The sequence below is a fragment of the Choloepus didactylus genome, chromosome 10 (assembly GCF_015220235.1).
Source record: "Choloepus didactylus isolate mChoDid1 chromosome 10, mChoDid1.pri, whole genome shotgun sequence".
Lineage (NCBI taxonomy): Eukaryota > Metazoa > Chordata > Mammalia > Pilosa > Megalonychidae > Choloepus > Choloepus didactylus.
This window is the reverse complement of record NC_051316.1, coordinates 62,588,502-62,611,834: the sequence shown is the minus strand read 5'-3', so window position 1 is coordinate 62,611,834 and position 23,333 is coordinate 62,588,502. Positions and strand designations below refer to the sequence as shown.

Here is a 23,333-nt window from a genome sequence, read left to right as displayed (position 1 = left end):
CCTCATTCTTTATTGGCCACTGGAAAGATGCTCTGTTTTTGGTGTCTTCTGAAAGACTAGAAAGGAACCCTTCTGAAAGATTAGAATGGAACCCTACAAGAAAAATGAACATTCACTGTCCATTAAGTGTACACTGAATTCAGCCTTCCTTTCTCAAAATTCATGAGCCTTCATAGACTAATAAGTCCATATAGGCTTGTAATGCCCATTACTCTTCCCTGAATGCACAGGTGGATGAGACCCAGTCAAGGAATACTAGAAGACCCTTTGTTCTAAGGACTAACTATGTACATTATAGTCACTAAAACAGTATGTCCAACTGTTTTAAGTGGATGTCTTTGCAACTTTGAACAAGTCAATCTTTTAAATAAAAACAGGTAGAATATGAAGATTTTTTTTCCAGTTTTAAAAAAGACTAGTATAAGACTAAATGAGTAAAATTTAGTTCCAGAAACTTCTAGTGCCTACTCTTATAGTGACATTAATAGACAAGATTCAGGGAAGGATCCAACCTAAATGAGTACAGTTCTCTTATGGGTTTAACTTCAGCCTGTTAATGAATTGTTTTTATACTCATGTACAGGTTGATCTAAAAGGGATCTGATTTCACTTTTAAAATTACAAAATATTAAAAAAGAATATCATGATTATATAAAGATGGCTGCATATTTCCATTTTCCACTTCTACATAAAAGAAATATAGTGAGTAGTTTTTTCTTTTCTATAAACAAATAAACTTGTAGTTACGTCTCTCAAGGCACCACTGATGACGAGAAACTGGTTATGAAACTGAGAAGTCAGTAAAATAAAGAAAACGTAAAGACAGACCAAGGGAACCACTTTTTCGTGGTTTCAAAGAAAGAACAGCCTGGGCTCCATGCACAGTCTCTGTGGGCAAGGCACTTTTCCTGGCTGCCCATGTTCTCTGTTGATTTCCAGCAGCCTGGAAATTTGGTAGAGGCATCAGTGCTTTATTCAGGAGAAAAAGGTGAACTGTGGGCATCATCAATATTTTTAAAAAAGCCTCAATGGACCAAATCCCTCCAATCTTTCAAACGAACATGGCAGAACTAATATACTGATTTAAGAAAAATAGGCTGATTTTAAATTAATGTCTGGATTCCTCATCAAACCAATAATTTTAAACCAAGCATTTTAACACTCTTCAGAATGTTTACAAAAGTAAAATATGGTAAAAATTTAGTTCTGCTTGTTCTGACATAGACCAATGTATTGCTTAGTGCTGGGAAGAAATAGATACATTAGTCCCTTTTCTTGTGAAAAGAAAGGAAAATCTCTAAGGATAGGGAGAACTTTGATGTGGAAAATTCATTGTGTACCAAAAAGTGCTCACAAGGTGAGATCTCAGCAGTAGAAGCATTCTGTTAGCCTTCACCATATGTATTACCTACTGATGGCCTAGTGTTTTAAAGGTGTCATCAACTCCCTTCCTGGATCAATCATAAGAAATTGTTTTTTTCTGCTTTTGGAAAATCAGAGATGTTTAAAAAAACAAATTTCAATCAAACTTAAACTCATTTCCACATTAAAAAGATACTGAGCTAATTCATTCCATATCAAGCAAAAATAATAGGCTTCTGCTTCACATCAGTAATATTAGAGTTTTCTTTTCTTTTAAATAAAACGTTTTTCATCCCACTTCATCAAGTGCATCTGCTAGAATCCCATCATTAGAAGCTTTCACTTTTTCCTGACAGACTTTCACTGCGCTTTTACGCTTAGAATCACAGGTCATCACTGATAATTCATTATTAGACAACTCATTTCTGGTGAAAAGGTACATCTAGGTAAAGGACCCATCTATTAGCAAATGCTTGGTACTTCTGCAGGACTGTAACTGGAGCATGTAAGTGTGAGAAACCCACACCAAACAATGGGCTATGGTTTACCGGATAGGTTTTCTTTGGGGGAGGTGGTAAACAAGTTGACTTGAAGTCAACTACCATTTCTTTTCTATCACTTGGTATTCACTCAGGCAAAAGGGAAGAGAAATGGAGACACTTTTTTTTTTATTTTTTGGTTGCAAATCCCGCTTCTCTGGGTTTCTTATACATGCACAGGGTTTTCATTATGATAGTTCACAATTTTTATCTTTGTTTTTGTTCTTCCTTAATCAGCCTACACAGCCTCAGGCACATCTCAAGCCAATCGATATGTGGGACTAAGCCCAAGAGACCCATCCTTCCTACATCAGCAACAGGTGGGCAAGTTTCACCCAGGTGTAATGGCATAGCCGTGCTTTCGCATCGGTGCTTTTCTCCACGCAGCCTCTAAGATCTGGACTCAGAGCGGGCTTCCTGGGGCTTCTGAGACAAAACTTGGATCATTTCATTTTCCAAAATATTTTCTCATTTATCCTTTACTTCTCACCTCTCTGAACAGGGTTTCTCCAATGATTCACTGCCCATTCTGTCTCTTTAGTATATATTGATAACATCCGTGAATTATAGTGTTTCAGCCAAAGAATGTTTTCTCAGACTTACTGGCTATTGAGCACTTACTAGCCTATAGCATGCAAAGACAACAGTTGAAAATGGATTTAAAAGCCAATTAGAGTAGAAGCAGGACACATTTTGTGTTTTGGAGCTATTTTGTATTTTCCTGATGTTTTACTACTCATTTTTGTACTTTAGCCCAAGAAGATGAGTTTTGAAGCCAAAATCTCAGGCAACACATCAGTCCTATTTTAATAGGTTTAAGTTGGTTTACTAATTTCAGATGTGATAGAACACTTTTTTTTTTCTTTTTTACATCATTTATGTTTCACGTAGCATTTTGAATTTCACATCTCATTAATGTTGTAAATTTAATGCAAATGAAGTGTTTACCCAAACTGTGAAAATATACAGCCAGGATTAATGGTGGCTTGTAAACAAATTAGCCACAGTCAAAAGCACGGACCATACCCATAAAAAATTCCACAATTCTACTTGCAGGATGATGTAATTCTAAACACTACAGAATTTAAATATATTTTATGATGCGTATGTTTGCTGCTCTCAAGTTCTGATAGCAGAGCAGTTTGAAATTCACAATGTTGAAAATATTACATAGGGAAAAATGGGCTACAATGAATAAGAGCTGGTATTAACTAACTTGCTCTTCATTTATAATGTATGTTGTGTATGCACGAATATATGACTTTTTATGTATGTACTAAGCCTGTGCAGGTACCCATGCCTGCTGCTTCCATCTCTGGAGCTGTCCACCTAGCTTTGTTTATTGTGACCTACTTAACCGTGCTTCATGTGGAATTCTTAGACCTTCCAAGTTGCAGACCAAGGTGGCAGACTGCATATGTGAAAGGTCACCACATGCCGAGTTTAGAGAAAAATCATAAAAATGATAGCTTATTCAAGACACTTGACGTTTTGCCAGGTTTAAAAAAAGGCAAAACAAAATAAAACAAAAGAGTGAGAACTAACTGAAAACATCTGTACACAGTTATGAAAATACCAAATAATAATTAGTGGTTTTGCCAGCCATTGACTTTTCAACATAATTCTCTGGAATGTTGCTTTTTTTTTCACCTCTGAAATTGCTATAATATGAAATGTGTTATAATTACTATAATATGGTTTTATTTGACAAATGTATGTGTTCATTGTGGGTGTTTTTTTAACATGTGCAGGGTTTATAGGTTTAGAAACTTGCTCTTTTCAAAATCAATCCACATATTTTCAGAAATATTTTAGTCAGAGAATTTGCATTATTCTTTATGACACATCTTAATTTCCAGTTAATTTTTACTTCATAAAAATGTACCTTCTTTATTTAAACTTTTAGCCCCAAACACATTTAGAATATTATAACCAATTAGAAACAATCTTCCCTTTCCCATGCTTAACCTATGGCAGCTTTAATTCTTATTTTTTTAATCACTTATAATCAACATTGGAGCCTCATGTAATTATGATCAAAAAATGAAATTTCATTAATATATAGGTTGCTTCTCTTTTCACATACATAAAGATAAGTGAAGAAAACTTAGCAAGCATCATGAAAATATGAATTTTAATGCAGATAGAGTTCTGAGCAAATTTTAATTGAAAAAATGTATGAGTTTCAGAACCACAAACTGTTTCTCATCAAAGACTACCACATGCTATTTAAGTAGACAATGTCAGGTGAAGACCACTTACTATATTAATATTTTGTTCAGTCAAATGTGATTGATATTTGTGGGATAAATGATGTGTATTGATCCTGAGAAGAAAAAAACTATGTAAACTTCATAGCTAAAAATGTGATGTTCAGTTTTTAATTCAGGAAGACAGATAATTTGTGCTCTATGCAATGAAAGAGTTAGCATTACTTTTTGAATTGAAGGAGCCCAATATGCCAAGCTCATAATGAGCTACAGTTTTGGAGCATACACAAGATAAACATATATGGATATCATGTTATACATATATATTAATAAATTAAAGCTCCAATTAAAAACCTGTAACTTTTTTCTTTTAAAATTTTAAAAGAATCATAGAGATGAAATTTTATGTTTACTATCCAGAAAAGGAGGGACAGAAAGCAGTTTAAATGACTTCAGTGGAGTAAAGGTTATTCTTTTCTACAGCAGAAATGAGAATGATTTACTGTGTCCTTTCATTACTTTACAAAGATTTAAAAGAGACCTCTCTTTTAGCGGCAGGTTCTAAATGCATTTAGTTTAAAGCTCTCAATGATGAATGAAAAAGAAAATCAAGGGGTACATGAAATAAAGGCAATCAATCATTTTATATTAGCTAGGAGAAATTTAAAATTAGAAAGTCAATGGTTTTAGTCTAGGAGAATTCTTTTAACCATTCCCCATCACCTTTAATATACATGACCCCTTAAGAATAAATATTGTCACCACGTACATTCTTCACTTCATTGGTGGCTGCTTTATAGAGATTTATCTTTTAGGTTATGAAAAATATTGACATGCATTGTTGAGTGCTATTTTTCTCTCAAAAAAGAAATTTAATATAGCCTTCATAAATTAGAGTTAACAATAAATTTAAGATTGTTGAATAATTTTGAATTTCTTATAATCATCCCAGAAATGACACATTCCGCAAAATGACACATTGAAAACAGAACTTTCAATTTGGTCATTTCTAACAGAAATACTGGCATTTATAAAGTAAGGTGGAAAATAATAAAATATTAAAATTAACCCTGTACACCACACATAAGAGTAATGTATTCCTATTGGCAAATCTGAATACTAAAATATGTGCTTTTATACCTATTCACTGGTACACATGCAGTTGTTACTAGTAATTATACATCATTGTGCTCTTTTTTCTAATGTTATTATTGTTTAGTTCTTTCTGACACTGGACTTTCACCCAGCATTGTAAAAATGATACCTCATTTGAATCTAAGAAATAAAATCAGATGATCATGAAGAATATTTCAGAAAGATGTATGTAAACCAGTGGATAATCTGCCATTAAAATGAACCCCACCCTAAAAAAATTAGCCATAATACTCCGTTTCTGCCAGCTCATCAGGACTTTACTCTAAAAATTTCCCTTATCTTTTAACACAATGTTGAATATTGTTCAAGGTCTAGAACTAGACTATTTGGGGGGGTGGTCATCGGCTTAGTTGATGCATTTACTAGTGGCGTGGGGGAATCTTAAAATCAGAACTTCAGTTGGAGCTTCATTCTTCTTTAACTTTTCTGTTGGAAGATGCTGCCGTGGCTTAAAGAACTCATGGGTCCTGCTTTGGCAAACTGAACTTTTGGTCCCTGCTGAGAAATGTCTTTTTTATGGTTTGGAACTTTTTCAGAAGTATGGAGCACACCCTGATTTATCTCATAGAAGTTTGGTAAAACCTCTTGTTTCCTTTTCTCCTTACACTTCATAAACACACTGTGTATATTCATATGATAGGTGATGAAAGAAACACCTTTCTCAAGTTTTGTCTCCTTGAGAAAATGGAAACTAGCTAGCAGAGTTTTAGATGTTGCTTAGAAAACACAGAAATTATTTTATAATCCAGCCTAACAATTTTAGTATAAATGAACAGATAATCTGATAAAATGTGCTTGAATTAGCACCAATTCCTTACCTGGTCAATCACATAATGAATTTGTTAATTGTAGGCCTTCTTTCTTTGCTATCATAGGAAGTTTGGTAATATAAAAGGATCTAGTTAATTTGATTATCACCATTGTATTTGTCTCTAAGGTCATCGTAAAAGCATAAATCCTTGCTAAAATACATGAGCACAGGCATATAAAAATACTTTAGTGCAAGCTGGAAATAAAAGTTTGCAGCTAGAGATAAGTTTGCAGCTAAGAAGCTTCTTGAAACAGCTATTGAAGTGCATATTAACTTTTGATATAGATTGAGCTTTTAGGTAAAATAAATAGGAGAGTACTTTTGTCTTCCCTATGTGAGACGATATAGTTTATAAGACATAAGGCATTCATTTCCTAATGACAAAATTATAATAATCTGACTATGTATGCTTCCTATTATTAGAGCTAATGAATTAGAGCCTGATCAATTCAGGTCCTGCTTTATTTATCACAATTGCATGGAATTTATTGATGCTTGAGCATCAGCATGTTACATCTCTTGCATGACTATATAATGTTACTATTTCAATTTCAATTACTGGGCTAGCCTATATAAAAATATTTTCAAGACTTTTCTTGATATGATTTTGAATTTGAAAGTGCTTTTCATTACACAGAAAATTTCTGTTACACAAAATGGCCTTTTCAACAAAATGCCTGTGTAGGTTTCTTTTGTTTGTTTTTATTTTTTTTTTTTAACTGTGATATAGTTGAATTACCTTTATAATGTTTGCCCTGGCAATTGGCAAAGCCAAAACATGGTACATTAAAACCAATGGATAGGTAGTCTTTTATTAGAGGCAAGCAACTGAAAGGACACAAGTGGACTATCAACAAAACTTTTCAATAAAGTCAGGAAGCAGGCTATCAACGCTGCGACTGTTCTTATTGTGTCTGTTATCGTAATTGACAGCTTGACGTAAAAGCCTATCACATGACTTCTTGGTAGGTATGTAAATGGATAAGAGGTCACTTTTCATATATGCTAGCTGGAAAGGAAACACATTTAAAGGAAGTTGCAGTCAAAATAATGGTTATGCAAATGTTTAGCTTTTTGGCTAGTTCTTAAATTTAAAAAATAGATATATCTCTCCATGTTCTTTCCATAAACCATTCACTTATTTTTTCATTTATCTTTGTTGGTTATCATAGGCTAATACCAGATAAGCTAGTCAAATTAATGAAAAAATGAAATGATGTTTATCTTAACTACAGTTTCAATCAACAAAATCACAAAGGGAAAATAATCTTCTTCCCTGAAAATATTAACTTTAAAAGCTCTAAGTTAAATCAGGGAAGTAGAGGACATCCTGAAGATTACATGTGCAGATATTTTAGCCTTAAATAATCATGTACATGATGGATAGGGTAGGACAGGAATAACGACAGGCAAACTGGAGTTGCTGGTGAGAACCAGGAGTTGGGAGTCAAGATGTTTGAGTTTTAGTTTTGACATGAACAGGACATGTCTAACCTTGGACAAATCCTTAAACCTTGCTCTCCTGTACCCTTATCTTGGAAAGGAAAATGAAGAACTTGAACTTACACGATCTCCAAGTTTCCTTGAAACTGTAAATGTTACAAGTGAAAGTAGCCTCCATTTTTTTAAAAAAAGGTTCATTTTCTAATATTTAACTTATGATTTATGGTCAGTGATGTTTATTTAGTTCATGGAATATGCATTTTCATTTAATTTAATTCTACTATGCTAATTAAATATCAGGAAGAATAAATTTCAGGAGTAGACATTAGAAGTAATTTTAAGGTACCTGGACAACCTTAAGTGTCTTTTTTTCCCCAGAAGTCCCACACAACTCTATTCTGACGATTTTACTTGTTCATTCAGTAAGGTTACATATTATTCATTTAGCAGCCATTTTAGTTGTTCCATGACAGGCAATTAATAGCAGTGATAAAATAAACTCCTCTAATATAAGAGTTAAGAGGAGTGTGAATATTAGTGTTCAAGTCCCTCCACCTCCACCCCGCAAAAGTCTGTTTCCTTGAGGCGGTATGGAGAAATGAAGAAACCCAAGAAAATATAAAACATGCTTTTCAAGATATTCCCCTGAGAGTTACTGTATGCTATACATATATATATATATATATATAAAGTGAAAAGGTCAATTTGCCTGTGTTGGTAATTCTAGTTTATAGTTTAATGGCATATTGGTTCAATCGAGAGCTGATGTCTCCATGAGAGACTTTTAGTATATTGACCTGTTTGCTGGGTCTAACAAAGTAAGACATTTTGCTTACCTTCTTTCTTTTGTTCCCAATGTTAATTGCTATGCATTTAACAACAACACCACCAAAAAAAAAAAAACAACCCTGTTAAAAACAGTTTAGGGCCATTATTTGAATAAACAAACTCTTATCCTAAAATCACAAGCATTATTGCTTCTTTATGGCTATCAAGTACTTTCACCAAAATTTGAGTGCAGTGTAGGAAAGGATAATGATCCAAATCTTAGGTGGCCAAACTTTAGGTGTTTCCCCTGATGCAAATCTTTGAGGAAAGCCATATGATCTCCATCCTTGTTTTTCTCAGTCTCATTTGAGTTGGGCCAGGAACAATTCCAGAGACTTTGTAAGTGGAACCACACCCTGTGAACATCTGCAGTGGAAACTTCACCTTCTCTCGTTTCTCAGTTGTTTGGACTATTTCAACCTTTTCTCTTTACCCATTGCTGTTTTGGAGGAGGATCTTACTTCCTTACTTCATCTCTTGTTTGCTTTTGGAATTCTGGACATAATTATTTTAATGTATTTTTTGCCTTAATTTTCTAAACAGAATATAATTTCATATTGGTAGGTTCAGATAAATGAGAGAATTAAAATGATTTATATGAGTTTGTGTTTTTGTGGGGCTATACATACAATCAGGTCTGTCAAGGGTCTATATTGTTACAAAAATAAGATTTGCTTCCCACATCCCTATTCAAATACATAACTTGAACAGACTAATTTCTAAACTAACCTGCACTTGGCTTTATAAATTTGATTACTATTGGAGGGGAAAACAATTTCCTATAATTTAAGGGAAAATATTTGGAAAAATTCTTGAAACATTGAACTCAGGAAATACTTATATAAATGAAAGGCATGTATTATGTACCACTTAAAAGTTTTAAAATTGGATTTTAAAAAAAGAATTGACAAAAGCACTGTCTTTGTGACCTGACTGCCCAAGTCTGAATTCCAGCTCTTCTGCTTACCATGTAAATTTGGCAAATTGTTTCACCTTTCTGTGCTTTGCTATCTAATGCAAATAATAATAGTCCCCATTTGTAGAGTTGTCCTAAGCATTATATAAAACTTGGAAAAGATTTTCACAGTATCTTGGGTATATCAGATATTCAATAAACATTAACTTTTTTATTATTACTAAAAAAAAAAAAAAATTGACAGCTCAATTATCTGACCCTGACTCAGAGCACAAACAGAAATCACCCTTTCCAACCTCAAATAAAATTATCATCTACTATCTTTAACTTATTTAAAGCCTAATGTAAAAATTCTTTTTTATTAGTAATACTGAATACAAACATAAGAATGTTTGACATTTCCCAAAAGAAACTTAAATACAATTAGTAGTAACCGTTCATCAGTTCATCACTTAGAGTCTGTTCAAAATTTGCTGAGTCAGGACTATCCTGGCCAAATAAGATTCTTAGGAATTGCTGTGATGGAAATCTTTGGTGCATAGGTGATTTTAATTTTAATTCTTTGTTTCCCCCACCTACACCATCACCTTTAAAATTTCACTTTATCAAAAAATGTATTAATTTAATATGTTACATGAAGAGAGAGGCTCTTGTGTAAGTAATCTGGTTAAAGTAAGTTGTGACGTATAAGCATATATAAACATGTCTCCTCAGACATTTTTGTAAGTATTGATAATGCTTGTCCAAATTCTAAACAGATAATTAAAATTTATAGTTTATGCTTTCAGTAACTGAAGGGAAATTAATTCAATACAACTAACATCCTGCCAATTTCTTTGGCATTAAATTATTGCCAAATATATTAAGCAATCATTTTTTTATTTACTTAAGCATTTTTTTCTGTTTCAGAGAAAATATTCCAATTCCATGTATCTTAAATATAGATGAAAATAAGTAGCTATAGTCAGGTTTAACCCCCTTGAGACTACTTTTAGGAAAGAAAAGTCACAAAGTATATTGATCTTAAGTGTTCATAATGTGGCCAAAAATAGCCCACTTGACATTTTTAGGGGGTAAAAATAAACAACAGCAGCAACATCAACAACAAAAATCTAATGGGTTCATATATATACATACTACCAAGAAGACATGGTGGTCTTGCAGTTGTCTGGTCACAAAGCCAGTCAGTGAGTAATAACTAGGTTCACCTGGCTTCCTGAAAGTATATTCCCTTTCAAAAAAATTATCTAGTTAATAATGAACAGAACTAGCATGTGCTATGCCTAAATATATGCCTCTTGAGAATTGTTTGATTCAAAACTAGCATTTGCATTGACTATGGTAGACTTAATAAATGGTCCTTAAGGTAATCTTTAAACAAAGTCAAGTTTCTAGAACTACTTTTAGATTGTTTTCATAGTACTGCTTTAAAAAATGTGTTTTAAAATAGACAACTAGTTTATTTTGTTATTGTAAGAAGCAATTTCAGATTGTCTCATCACACTGAATTTCTGATTAGAGGACAATTTGTAGAACTTTTAAAAAATCTTGCCATATTGCTTCTCACACACTAAACTGAGCAAATTTACATCTTTAAAAAGTAAAATTATGTCATCTGTATGATTTAAAACTAATCAAGAATACACTCTCTCCGTTATGCAAGTATTAGGGTCCATTTGAAGAGTATTTGTTTTTCTTTCTTACTTATTTATTGATTTAAGGCTTATTTGTGAGATATGTCCTAAGCTGACTCTATTGTCTATCTATCTGTCTGTCTATCTGTCTATCTATCTATCTGTCTCTCTAGCTATCTATCTGAAGGGACTGCTTTAAATTATAGAATTACTTTTATCTGAAATAGCAATATAATTAAAACTGTATTTTGAAAATGTTAGGTGCTGTTTTTGGAGGCTTACAAATCTATAGAAGAATGGGCAAAGCCATCATTTAAAAACTCCAGAATCACTATTATTTAGAGTGTTCAGAAACAGAAACTCAAGAGTCTAAAGGAAAAGTAAAGATTCTTAATAGCCTATTTTTGGGGGCCATAACATTATCAGAAAAGATTAAAATAATCTATCCAAGTTTAAAGGCACTTTGGCACAACTCATCACCTTTTAGAAATTCTCACTGAAGAACTTCAAACATTGTTTAGTGAGCTGATGTGAATAAGTCCTCTTTTCGCTGAAAAATGCTGCTTCATGCAAGATGCAGTTAATTTACAGTGTGGCTATCTAAAGGTTAAAAACCATGATTTTCGAATGTGTCTTCCCCCACCCCCAAAGCAAGATAAGTTTACTTTCTTAAGCATAAAAATAAGCAATATATCTTTTCAATAAATCTGCTAGCACTGTAGGGCAGCTGTTAACCAAACAGAGCTGGATAGGGTTACTCCAACGGTCTGTGAAGGGCAGATCTGAAGATTCGGAGATCTGGGAAGAATTTGTTTCAGCTTGTATTTAGTGCATTCCTCACTCTATTCAGATGTAGTAAAGGATGTTAAATGCCATTACTCTGAGTTTAAAATAAGAGTAGAAATTTCTTTCAACTCTTTCTAAACAATGCCACTTTGAGTAAAACAAAATTAGTGCACATCTAAAACTGTAAAATACCTTGATGCTTCTAAACCTAAGTTAGGGAGAATGTTTGTAAGGGGTGGGGGTGGGGGCTTTCTCCTCTAAACTGCATGTCTTCTATGGTTTGCAAACTGCATGCTTAAAGTTATTGATTATTTTCCCTCAAGGCAGATTGTTTAGTACGTTGCATAGAAAAAAAGTTTTTTTTTAAATTTTCCTTCTAAAATATATCCTTCTATTGAATATTAATGTTTGCTTTTGTTTCAGCTCAATTTGTACTCTAATAATGGCTAATTGTTATGTTCTAAGCACTTGGTTCTCTTGTATGCTTTAATTAATAAAGAAGCATATTGCTGTAGCTTTTCTTAAAAAAGAGTCTGTAGGAATTTTGTTTTTAGAGTAATATTTTCCCTTGCCTTTTTTTTTTTTTTTTTTTTTTCCTTTAAGTTGCCTCTTGGGAAAGTAAGGTTAATGCCATGTACAGTACTAGTTTGCATGTGTTCATTTAAATACTAAAAACTGTAGTACTGCTCGATCCATATCTGACTGCTAGGTTTCAATTGACAGCTGAGGATTTGTGACTGGACCATGAATCAAAACGGCAGGCATTTATACCCCAGTACCAGTGAGGATACATTGGGAATTACTTGGCAAAGGTAACATTTTAATTATTTCCAACCCTACACTTAGCCTAAAAGTTACATGAGCTGTAGTGTTTGTTTTTAACTAGTTTTACAGAAAATATATGTTAAAAATTTAGTTGTTTTGGCTATGCCATCCCTCTTTCTCCCTTCCCCCTTTATTTCTTATTTAAATGCAAGGTCAGATTAATTTGGGATTATAGCATACACTAACTAGTCATTGGAGTTTCTAACTGCTGTCAACTGTTTCAAACAATTTGTAACATTTGGGGGGTGGTGGGAGGATTTGACACTTAAGGTTTAGGACCTGAAAAATGAAATCACAGTTTTAGGAAAGATTTTTTAGTTATGAAGATAAAGCATTCAGTTTTCTTCATGTTATAGATTCTTTTCATTTCAGCTCTCTCTTCTACTGCTAACTATATATACACCATTTTACTGTTTTGTTTTGTTTTGTTTTATATCCACCAGAGAGAAAACACTAGAAGAAAAATGTCAAATTAGTCGATTTTGATGTTATTAGAAATAAATTTTGGAGTGGTGATTATTGGAATCAGTAGCTCAAGTATGGATTTGGTTTAAATAAAGTGGTAACATCTGTTTGTACATTGATACGAATCATTGAGGATTGACTATTTGGTTGGTTGAGAAAATCATTCTAAAACTTCACTTTCAAAGCAAGTTTTAGTATTTCTCCTGTATTGGTTTTAGAAAGTAAGCTGTTCAAAGTCAGCTTATTGTGTATTATAGAAAAAATTTGTGTTCAAATTGGCAAATTAAATAAAGATTCATGGGATAATCGTATATAATAGGTAAAAATTTGTAGAAGAGAATGAGGTAGTTCCATGAGGGGTTCAGCAAAAGTAGAGCCAGCATGATTTTCCTACCCTTCTCTGATTATAACCCTCTCTTAGGAAAAATTGCCTATGTTTACGGCATTTATTTGATATCAGTTGTGAATGGACTGCCCATCTCCATGTTGGCTGATTGAACCTGGCAAAGAATAGAGTTTAAAAGAATTAAGTTAATAAAATGTGTACTTGTGTTCAGATAAAAACTATGAAAATCAATAAGAATCTGTTTTTAAAAACTCATTGAGTTTCACTACCTAAAATAGATACAATATGACTTTTCTGTTTTTGTAGATACATATGACATGTGCTTTAAAAGTTTTTGCATTTTTACTTATTTTGATTTTTTTCAGGAAGCTTGTGTTATTCCTTCCTTTAGAAAAAAGACAGTATACAACCATAAAAAAGAAAATAAGCTCAAAGAAAGTGTCTTAAGGCATCTTAATAAGTATTTTTAAATTAATTTAATTGAGTTTGATGATAGTGTTTGGATTTTATTTTATGAATTAAATTCCATTCTTTCCATGCTCCACCTATCAGTTGGCAAAATGGCCCAGGCTTGCATACAAGCCTTACCACACTTATAAAAATTACAAATCAGATTATGAATGTTCATGTTTGTAAATGTGCCTCTAGATGTGTGAGCTTCCAAATCTGCAGAATACTAATTAACATTTACTTCATGTGAAAGAGGATAGCACCTGTGAAGTGATTAAAAGCCAAATAAGGATATATATTATTGGAGATTTAAATCATAACTGCAGCTATTTCTTACTCATTTTTGAGTCAAAAATTGATATAAAAAATTTAAAAAAAAGGAAAAGGTGAGTAGATAATGAATCACCACAGAACATGCGTATCAATATGATGACTAAACGCAGTTCTTAGGGCAGTTTTGTTCATATTACAAATCCTCTTCTGGGTGAAAAATTGATGTAGTATTCAATTTCAGGTCAGAGTAGTCAGAAAAAAATCAGAATTTATTTAGTTAAGATTTCTTTCTTTCCCCCCTCAAAACTAGGGTTTCTTTTTTTTTGGATTACTAGGTGATGGGTAGAACAGCTTTAATGCTTCAAAAGCCCCTAAGAAGGTAGCTTCGGGTTTGTTTCTTCCCTTTGTGTCATGGTTCAGAGGGCACATAATTGATAATGGCAGGTGTCATGTTCATACAATCAACAGGTATTCATCAAATCTCTCTGGTGTATCTAGCACAGTCCCAAATGCAGTGTCTGATACAGAAGCTCTCACAGTTCTTAAAATCTAAATGTCATGCAGTTCAGAATAAATATACTCAAATAAGACAGCAAATTGCTTTGCTTTGTTATAGTTTTCAAAAATTGACACAAGTAGAATCCACATTTGATATAATAGTCCATGTCTATGGCACAACTGCTTTATTCATACTTTTGTATTTTGTGCTTCGTGGTTTTTTAAAACACAATGTTTTAAAGATGATTGAAAAAGGAAATTGTAAATGTTTGTAATACCACTATTTTTAAGGCAGATAATAGATACCCCAAAACTTCAGGTGCTGCTATAGCTTAGAATTATCTGACAAAATTGAAAATATCTGAGAAATGTAGTTCTATTCAACCAGAGAATTAAACAATTTGCCTTTGTCACATTGGAATAAAGAAAATATTACATGTTATTTTTGTTTGGGTTGTTGATTTTGTTTTTTAACAAAGTCAATCCCTGGAGATTTAACAGTAGAAAAGGACAAAGCAAAGTGGGGTTTGTTCTTGTTGTTTTGGTTTTGCTTTGTTTTGTTTTGTTTTGATGGTTTGTTGCCATTACTTTCCTTTCACAATCACTTGACCACAGTGTTACTCCCCCTTTTTTTTTGCCTTATACCAACCCTCCCGAAGAGTTGTCACCATGTTAAATGCAGCTTTTTTTCAGGACTGAAAATGGTAGTGCCGAGGGAGTTGTGCAAGTGTAATCAAAGCTGGAAGATTTCCTCCATCCTCTCCCTTCTCTCCCCCGATGTATAAACATTCCCTCAGGAACCAAAACTGACTCCTTTGGAAAGTTTTCGCAGACTTATTAGGTTGCAACCCTGAAGGTGTTTTGTTGTTTTGACCTTAGAAACTTTGAGGCATTTGTGCATTTGTGTGTGTGTGTGTGCACATGAGCGAGTGTGAAGTAGTTGCATGCATCTTGAAAAAGTGAAATTCTCTATCTAAGAAAAAGGTCAGATGTTGCAGTTAACCCAGAGTGAAATCGCCCTTGGTGAAAGGCTCACTTATACTTCACTCAGGAGGGGCTCAGGGATTAGGAGGGTAATAGGTGATAAATTGCTTATGCTAAGTACTGTTGTGGTTGTGCTTTGTCCTCCTATGTGGATAAATTACATTGTTGCATACGTGAGTTACTGTGGGTATAAACACATACAGCAGTTACTCCCTAACTGGCTTGCTTTCTTAAAACTATAGCCAGAGCATAACTTGTACCATCAAATATGAAAGAACAATATAATTGAATGAAAAGGAAAGCTGCATGGGCAATCCAAGAATAATATAAACATTAGTTATTTTAAAACATTGGAGGGAGTGCTTTATGCAAAAGAGAAACTGAATTTATTGTTTCATTCTCTCTTCTCCCCCCTTCACCCCTTTCAAGAAAAGGCAAAGCCACAAGTGAGTGGTTGTATGTCTGATGGTTTATGTAAACATTGAAGAAGCCTTCAGATGGCTAAAATAAACATGCACGCGTTACTGAAGGATATGTTTACGCAAACCATTTGCTCAGCCTCTGAATAATGAGCAAGTGAAGATTTTACTGAAATAATTGGAAGGATTTTTGTGTTTCTGCTGATGCCATAATTGAATGGCACCAAAGAGACTTTTATCAGCTATTTTCCATGTTACATGTGTAGTTACTTTACACATGTTTTTGTAAGAAATTTTCATTTATTGCTGCAATTCTAGAGAGTTGCTTGATTTCTCCGGAGAAATTTAACAGCCAGTAAAGAGTATTCGGATCTGGTTGGTCAGGAGAGGAAGGGCAAAAAAGGAAGGGATAATAGCATTTGTTTCCTACACATATTCACATAACACTGTCCTCAACCCTTTTTGTTGTTTTGGCAATGAAAAATTGTTTTTGAAATGCTTGCTTTCTAGACACCAGAACTGTGAAACAATAAATTTCTGTTGTTTTAAACGACAACAAAATGCATGCTCTCAAAAGACTTAAAAATGAATATTTAAACAAAAGTAATCTTTGAGATTGTACGGCAAACCGTATGTATCTGTGTGCACATATATTATGTGTATATGTGTGCATACATATATATATATATATGCACACAAATATATCCATGTGGCATGTGTATGACAAGGCAGTATGTGTCATGTCCTCAGGTGTTATTAAGAGTTAACTTTTATTTCAACATTGCACTTAGAGGATCCCTGCAAATTCACTAGGTTAGCATTTCCTGCTTTCAGTTTGTTATCTTGACACATAACTACAGTACAACAGCTGGGTTGTTCCTGGAGTTCCTGGGGGGAGCTTTATTCTCAGAGTGCTGAATTTCCTTTTCAGCTGTCAGCTCTAAAGTGTATTCAAAATGTTCAACTTTTACACACCATTCTGGGGCCCTAGCACCACTTTGGGACTATGATAGAAATGCTGATAAGGTAGGTGAATGGAATAATCTCTCGTTCAAGGCAGAGAATTACAGAAGCTAAAATTGCACATGATCATAGTGTGGTAATGAGGCTTCTAGCTAATCTTGCTTTTTATATTTGCATATTCTATTTTAAAAAATCACTCCATTCTAATCAAAATTATTTACACCTGTTATAAAATCAAAACTAAACATTTTACCATTTGTACAAATTATCTTGATATGGTTTTTACACACAATATCTGTGATCTGGCAGTTGAAAAATATATTTGGATTTCTTGTAGCTTTGCCTAACTTTTTACATTTATAACTAAAGATGTGCACAGCACGATGTTTCCTTTTTATCAAGGCAAACTCTTCAGAACACTTCTAAGAAATTAACTGTATTCCAGCCAGACTTGCATGCTGCCATCCCACAGGAAATGGGTCAGCAATCCATTAAGATGCCATTAGATAATCTAATTTGGAACTTAATCTCTAAATTAACCATGCTCCATACTTGAAGCATACTTGAGAGAAAGAAAAAAAAAGTTTAAGTTTGAATCGATAGGGGAGCCGAAGCGTGAAGAAGGCTGTTTGTTTTTTCTGTAGCTGTGGTCACGTCTCAAGCTGTCTGGTAACCAGGAGAAACCAGACATGATGTAATTCCAGATTGAACTTGAACTTCAGGGACTTAGGCTGGGGGAACAATGGACCATAGGAATCAATAATGTCCATTTTCCACATGATTATGTTTGGAGCTTTAAGTTAACCTTTATGGGAGAAGCAGCAGGATCTGTAGTGTGACCAAAATGAGATGATCCAGAGACAAGATGTTCGAGGAAAGAAAACAACATTTTCCATGATTTTTTTCTGAGCGGCACTGCAGATTCCAGCAGGATTAGAAAAGTTCCCGCTCTGCAGTAAACCAGTGGCCTGTTCAGAGCACTCTTTGTTCGCTTAGGTAGGACAAACTTAATCTTACGTTTCCTGTCAGATGATTTTTGGCAGCGCTACCAGAGAGGGAGGAGCGTGATGCAGAAAATTCCCAAACGTAAAGCTTGCTGATTAACCCTTTGCAATGAAAGGAAGTACATTAAACATCTACTTGATTTGAAGACGTTTTATATAAAGTACCATATTTACATATGCATTATGTCCATAAGACATCAATTCCATCCACAGCCAATGCACCATTTATTAATTCTTACCTTTTTAAGTTCTCATGTTTGCTAAGGCTGTTAGTAAGTTTATGGTGAATTCTTAATCATGTTTACTTAAATAGCAAAGCATGAAAATGAATATAATGACAAATATAATAAATTGCATAAGAAAAAGGCAAAAAGCCTTCCAAAGCAATTTTTAATGTTAAGAAATTGTAGAAAGTTACAAACTATTCTCTCCCTTGTTAACTTTTGTTTTATGTAAATGAAGTTTTTTTTGCACATGTGAGCGGAGTAGCGTAAGATAAAAACGTTCAGTGCCTTGATAGTTGGAATTTATGCTTCAGAATTCTGATATACTGATTTTTGCTTTTAAATGAAAATCATTGACAGTCTCTTTTTTGCTTCTATATAAAACACATTTCTGTTTCATTTAGTATGCCTTCTGTGATTTTCCCTAGTGAAAGGCACTATTTTGAAGCACCATTTTTGTGGAGAATTTTGTCTGCTGTTGGCATATGCAAATAAGCGGAGCAATAGCATTTGTAACAATAGCATTGAAAAGGAGTCCAGGGGTTGAGAGGAATACAGACTAGAGAAAGAGGATGGAAACCAACACATGGAGTTCTCCACTGTGGTACAGTCTGTGGGAGAAGATAAAAATAAGTACTCTGAGCTTGATAATTCTATATTTTTTAATTGGCTAAAACCTCCCACAGCTACATAAGTTGTTATATATGTTTGCATGCATGCCCTGTAATTTATTTACAATTAGTCATTTTTACAATAATCCTCCATCTTTCATGTTCAATTCGAAAACATACAAAAGATCAAACAGTATTTTTTTAAATCTAGTTAATTTGTCCTTTTTAGGGGAAGAGTTGTTTCTTGTATCTAAAACATTTTTAAGAAATAAGTTTTTATTATTTTAAGTATATAGATTGCCTTGTTGATGAGTCTTGTAGGATTTTGTAAGAGCTTCTTACTAAGAGTATAGTCATCGTAATAAGCACATTTAATATTTACTTGCAGTGGTTCCACACATAAGGGCTTTTCTTGTCCTGTGCTCTTAATTAGGTAAAATATTTCACCAGCATATGCCATTATTTTATTTAGAAGATGCTAGCACTCAATCCAGCATGTCCCAATCATAAAAACACATCTGAAACAATTGAATATAAATTAATGAGGTTTGACGGCCTACTGTTTTGATATATTCTTTTCAAAATCGTTGGTCCCCAAGGGGTAGCAATAAAGGAAGCTATTTACCTACCTAGTTAAAAACAAATACTTTTCTCTTTCATTACTATGAAATGCTATTGCTTGTGGTTAGAATAATTCCATGAGCCACCTGCAGTTTATGATATTTGGTGTTTCCCAGAGAGCCCTCAAGAGTGCTTTGCAGTTCAGGTAAGAGCTGGCCGGGGAGCTTTCCCATATAGATTATTACAAATAGTAATAATCATTAGAAATCATCTTGCATGCAAATAGAATCATTCAGATGGCTATAATGATCCTTAAAAATGGGAAAAGTAAATCGAAGAAACCAAGAACTGGGTAAAGCGCTTTGCGTATTTCACTTCTAGTTGAGCCTTATTTGAAGGGGAACGCAACAGGGAAGTTACTGACATGCATCCACATTTGTAAGTGAAACAAGGCCAAATGCCGCACTGAGCTGTAAAGCATCTGGAAGTCAATAAATAGAGTTATTTGTGCTTAAGTTTGGACTTGAGTTATATTTCTGTCCATGGGAATTTCAGTGTGAATAAATGATATGGACCTTAATTCATAGAATCCTTTAAGTAATTTAAGGGTAATATAAATTCTAGTCTAGATGAAAAAAGTAAAGTATGTTTAACAAAAAAAAGTGGGGGGGAGATGAGGTAAATTATAATGGGTAAGAATATAGATCCCCGAACCACACTTCTTGAGTTCAATCCAAGATACTTAACTTCCTAACTTTGGTTTCACTATCTGTAATATCAGCATAATAATGGTACTTTTCTCATAGGTTTGTTATAAGTATTGAAAACTTTAAAATAAGTAAGGCATGAATGGTGCCTGGCAAATATAATCACTATGTAAGTGCTAGCAATTAATACATTTATTAAGTACCATTGTTTTGTTGTTGATGTAGGGAATTTAACTCAACTACTACCCATACATTCCTACCACTGGACTGCACAAGTATTTTTTTCACATAACCAACTCCTAAAATATGCACGCTCTGTAGTATATTGAATTAAGCAGCCAATTCAAATTGTGCACATACAATCCAGGACAGCACTGTCTCTAGCAGTGCTTAATTAATCTACCCTTGCCTGTTTTTTCCAGATAGTTTTTTTTTTTAATTCACTTTTATTGAGATATATTCACATACCATACAGTCATCCATGGTGTACAATCAGCTGTTCACAGTACCATCTTGTAGTTGTGCATTCATCACCCCAATCTATTTTGAACATTTCCCATACTCCAGAAAGAATCAGAATCGGAATAAAAAATAAAAATAGAAGAAAGAACACCCAAATCACCCTCCCCCCCATCCCACCCTATTTTTCATTTGGGTTTTGTCCCCATTTTTCTACTCATCCATCCATACACTGGATAAAGGTAGTGGGATCCACAAGGTTTTCACAATCACACTGTCATCTCTTGTAAGCTACATTGTTATACACTCGTCTTCAAGAGTCAAGGCTACTGGGTTGGAGTTTGGTAGATTCCAATACATTAAAACCTAAAAAGTGTTATCCAGATAGGTTTTTAACTATGAATGCATAAAAATTATTTATTGTGCATTTTGGGAGAGATATTAATACCTGTGTGTTTTTGTGCCAATAAATTTAGGCTTCTTTAGCCAAGGAAATAGAACACTTCCCTTCCCTTATTGGGCTTTTTTAAACTGTTGCAAAGGAATTAAAGGCAAATCCTTAATCTTCATTATGATGTCACCTTAATAGAACTTCAACTAGATTTTTTTTCAGAGAAAATGGATACATAGAATTTCAGGATTGTTTAACTACCCAGACCAACCACATATTTTGTGCACAAGTTTTCTCTGCATTATTGGCTAGGTTGTGATCCAGGTTGTGTGGGGCAAATCCATTTGCCTTCAGAAAATTCTGTTGGAAAGTTCCTTCTAATGTAGGGCCAAAGTCTGACCTCCCAGGGAGGCAATAAACTATAGTGAAATGGCCATGGTAATCAGACAGAACTGATTCGTAGCTGAGTCTAGGTGAGTGACTTTGGGCAAGTTAGTTAACCACTTCAAGCTCGATTTTCTCATCTGTGAAGTGGGGATAATGGGGATAATGATGGCCATTTCAAGAGGTCATTGGGAGAATTAAGTGACTTCACATACGGAAAACACCTGGGATGGTACCTTGTTCATAATAGGCCTTCAGCATGGTTATCTTCTGGAATTTTCTCCCTTTTGTGCTAATTTTGTCCATCTGAACCATATAGAAGTCTACATTTGTTTCCAACTCAACTGTCATGTCCTCCCTGTCTTCCTTTGCTGTTCCTCAAATAACATGATTTGATAAATCTCTTCACCAAAGTGTTGCCATAAAGTTTGCTTTTCTTAAAGAGTGATGCCTGGAAAAAACACACTGGTGTGATCAGTGTAAAATGAGGAAGGGCCGTCAGGTATCATAATGCGGCTTAAGGCCAGAGTAATTTGTTTGCTGCCTGGTTCTTCCCTTTTGGGGGGAAGCCACAGCATGCATTTGGTCAAAAACTGTGAAAATGTAATCCATATCAGATATTTTATTTTTCAAGAAATTTTACTTCATTCTTGTGTATGTTTATAAGGAAATATATCATCATATACATAGAGTAGAAGACATTAGGTGAGTTGTGCTTTTTTGTTGAGGTATTATCAAAATCTTTTGTGGGCTTTTTTTTTTGTCTGATCTTTTACAAAGTAATGAACTATTCTTTTTTTTAGTGGTTGATGGCCACTGTATACTTTGTAAAGATGTGTTTTCAACTTTCAGTCATGCTCATCTTCTGTTAGCCTAAAAAAAGTGATTTGGCAATGGAAAATTTAATGAAAACAAAACAATATGAATGTGTGTTTATTTTATCCATACATCTGATAATTGGCATTGATTTATAGAGAAATAGAATTAGAATATATAAAAAGCACTGTTATATTTTTACCTGAATAATGACAGTATGAGACATTGTGTTTTTAGTTTAAAAGATCTAGATTATTTTGTTTGATTAAACAATTGTCTTTCTGTTGTTAGCATAGTCTTTGGGTTACCAGGTTTTTTTAAATTGGGCTACCAAAATGCTCTAAAATAATGTCTGTGCCTGATAGCTCTGAACTTAACCTATAAATTGGCAATAAGAGACTTGTAAAACTCATATATGGGGTCTGCAGAGTGTTAATGTTTGAAATTTATTTTCCCCCAAAGGCTCATAAAAAATATTGACAAATATATTGCACACTGCAATTTTGACATGGTCATAATATAAGATGGGAGGTTTTAAAGGTTTAAATAAACATCTAACTTAAATTTGCTAGACATACTGCAGCAAGAGTCCTGTTAATCATAGCATCAATTCATTTTTATTGATAGATTTACAAAGAATAATAATATATGTATATTAATAATATAGATACCAGTTTTTGTAACTTATTTTATCTGTTAAAGAAATAGTTTACTTAGCATCAACTATCACCAGACCCTATAAGGATAGATAAGACAAGGTCATTTTCTTTATGGAGCTCACCTTTCAGTCAGTGAGATAATCATAGATACAGAAAATGTAATATGAAGAAACAAATTCCATAATAGGATTGTGTGCAAAGTGCAATGGAAGCATAGCTGAGGGGAAAATAAATTTCATGATGTGTTACGTAACATTGTTCCCAATGAAATTGTACAAAGCACAGAAATAATTGTTGAAGTTGTGTGTGGGAAGATAGAAATATGTGAAAACAAGTCTCTTAGAAAAGTGTCCAATAACAAATATTCTTATTCTTTAGAATTATGATTTTTCAACAAAAAAAAAAAAAATGAGGGCAAACCTATTTGGTTGGAATGTGATTATTCCTTCATACTCGTATTTTGTTAATGCTAAACATTCCTAATTTTTTAGTTCATAGATGCTTATTTTCTTTTTATAGGTGACCAATTCATAATGTATTCATGAAAATATTTATAAATAACACCTTTGAAAAATACATTGTTGGGTGCAGTTTGGAACAATTAATTTAT

At 33.6% G+C, this 23,333-nt stretch overlaps 1 protein-coding gene across 10 annotated transcripts in view; it reads left to right on the top strand.

Moving 5' to 3' along the window:
* NFIB (nuclear factor I B) overlaps positions 1–23,333 on the top strand; it is a 465,213-nt gene that overhangs the window by 433,669 nt on the left and 8,211 nt on the right. For 5 of the 10 annotated variants that reach the window (XM_037850900.1, XM_037850899.1, XM_037850902.1 and 2 more), the window contains 2 exons: positions 2,139–2,221; positions 12,408–12,496. The exons of 1 other annotated variant lie outside the window; for it this stretch is intronic. In XM_037850900.1, the coding sequence (XP_037706828.1) occupies positions 2,139–2,221; positions 12,408–12,496 (172 nt within the window). The remainder of the gene's footprint in view (positions 1–2,138; positions 2,222–12,407; positions 12,497–23,333) is intronic. 4 more of the 10 variants (XM_037850904.1, XM_037850903.1, XM_037850905.1 and 1 more) reach the window with 2 other exon arrangements.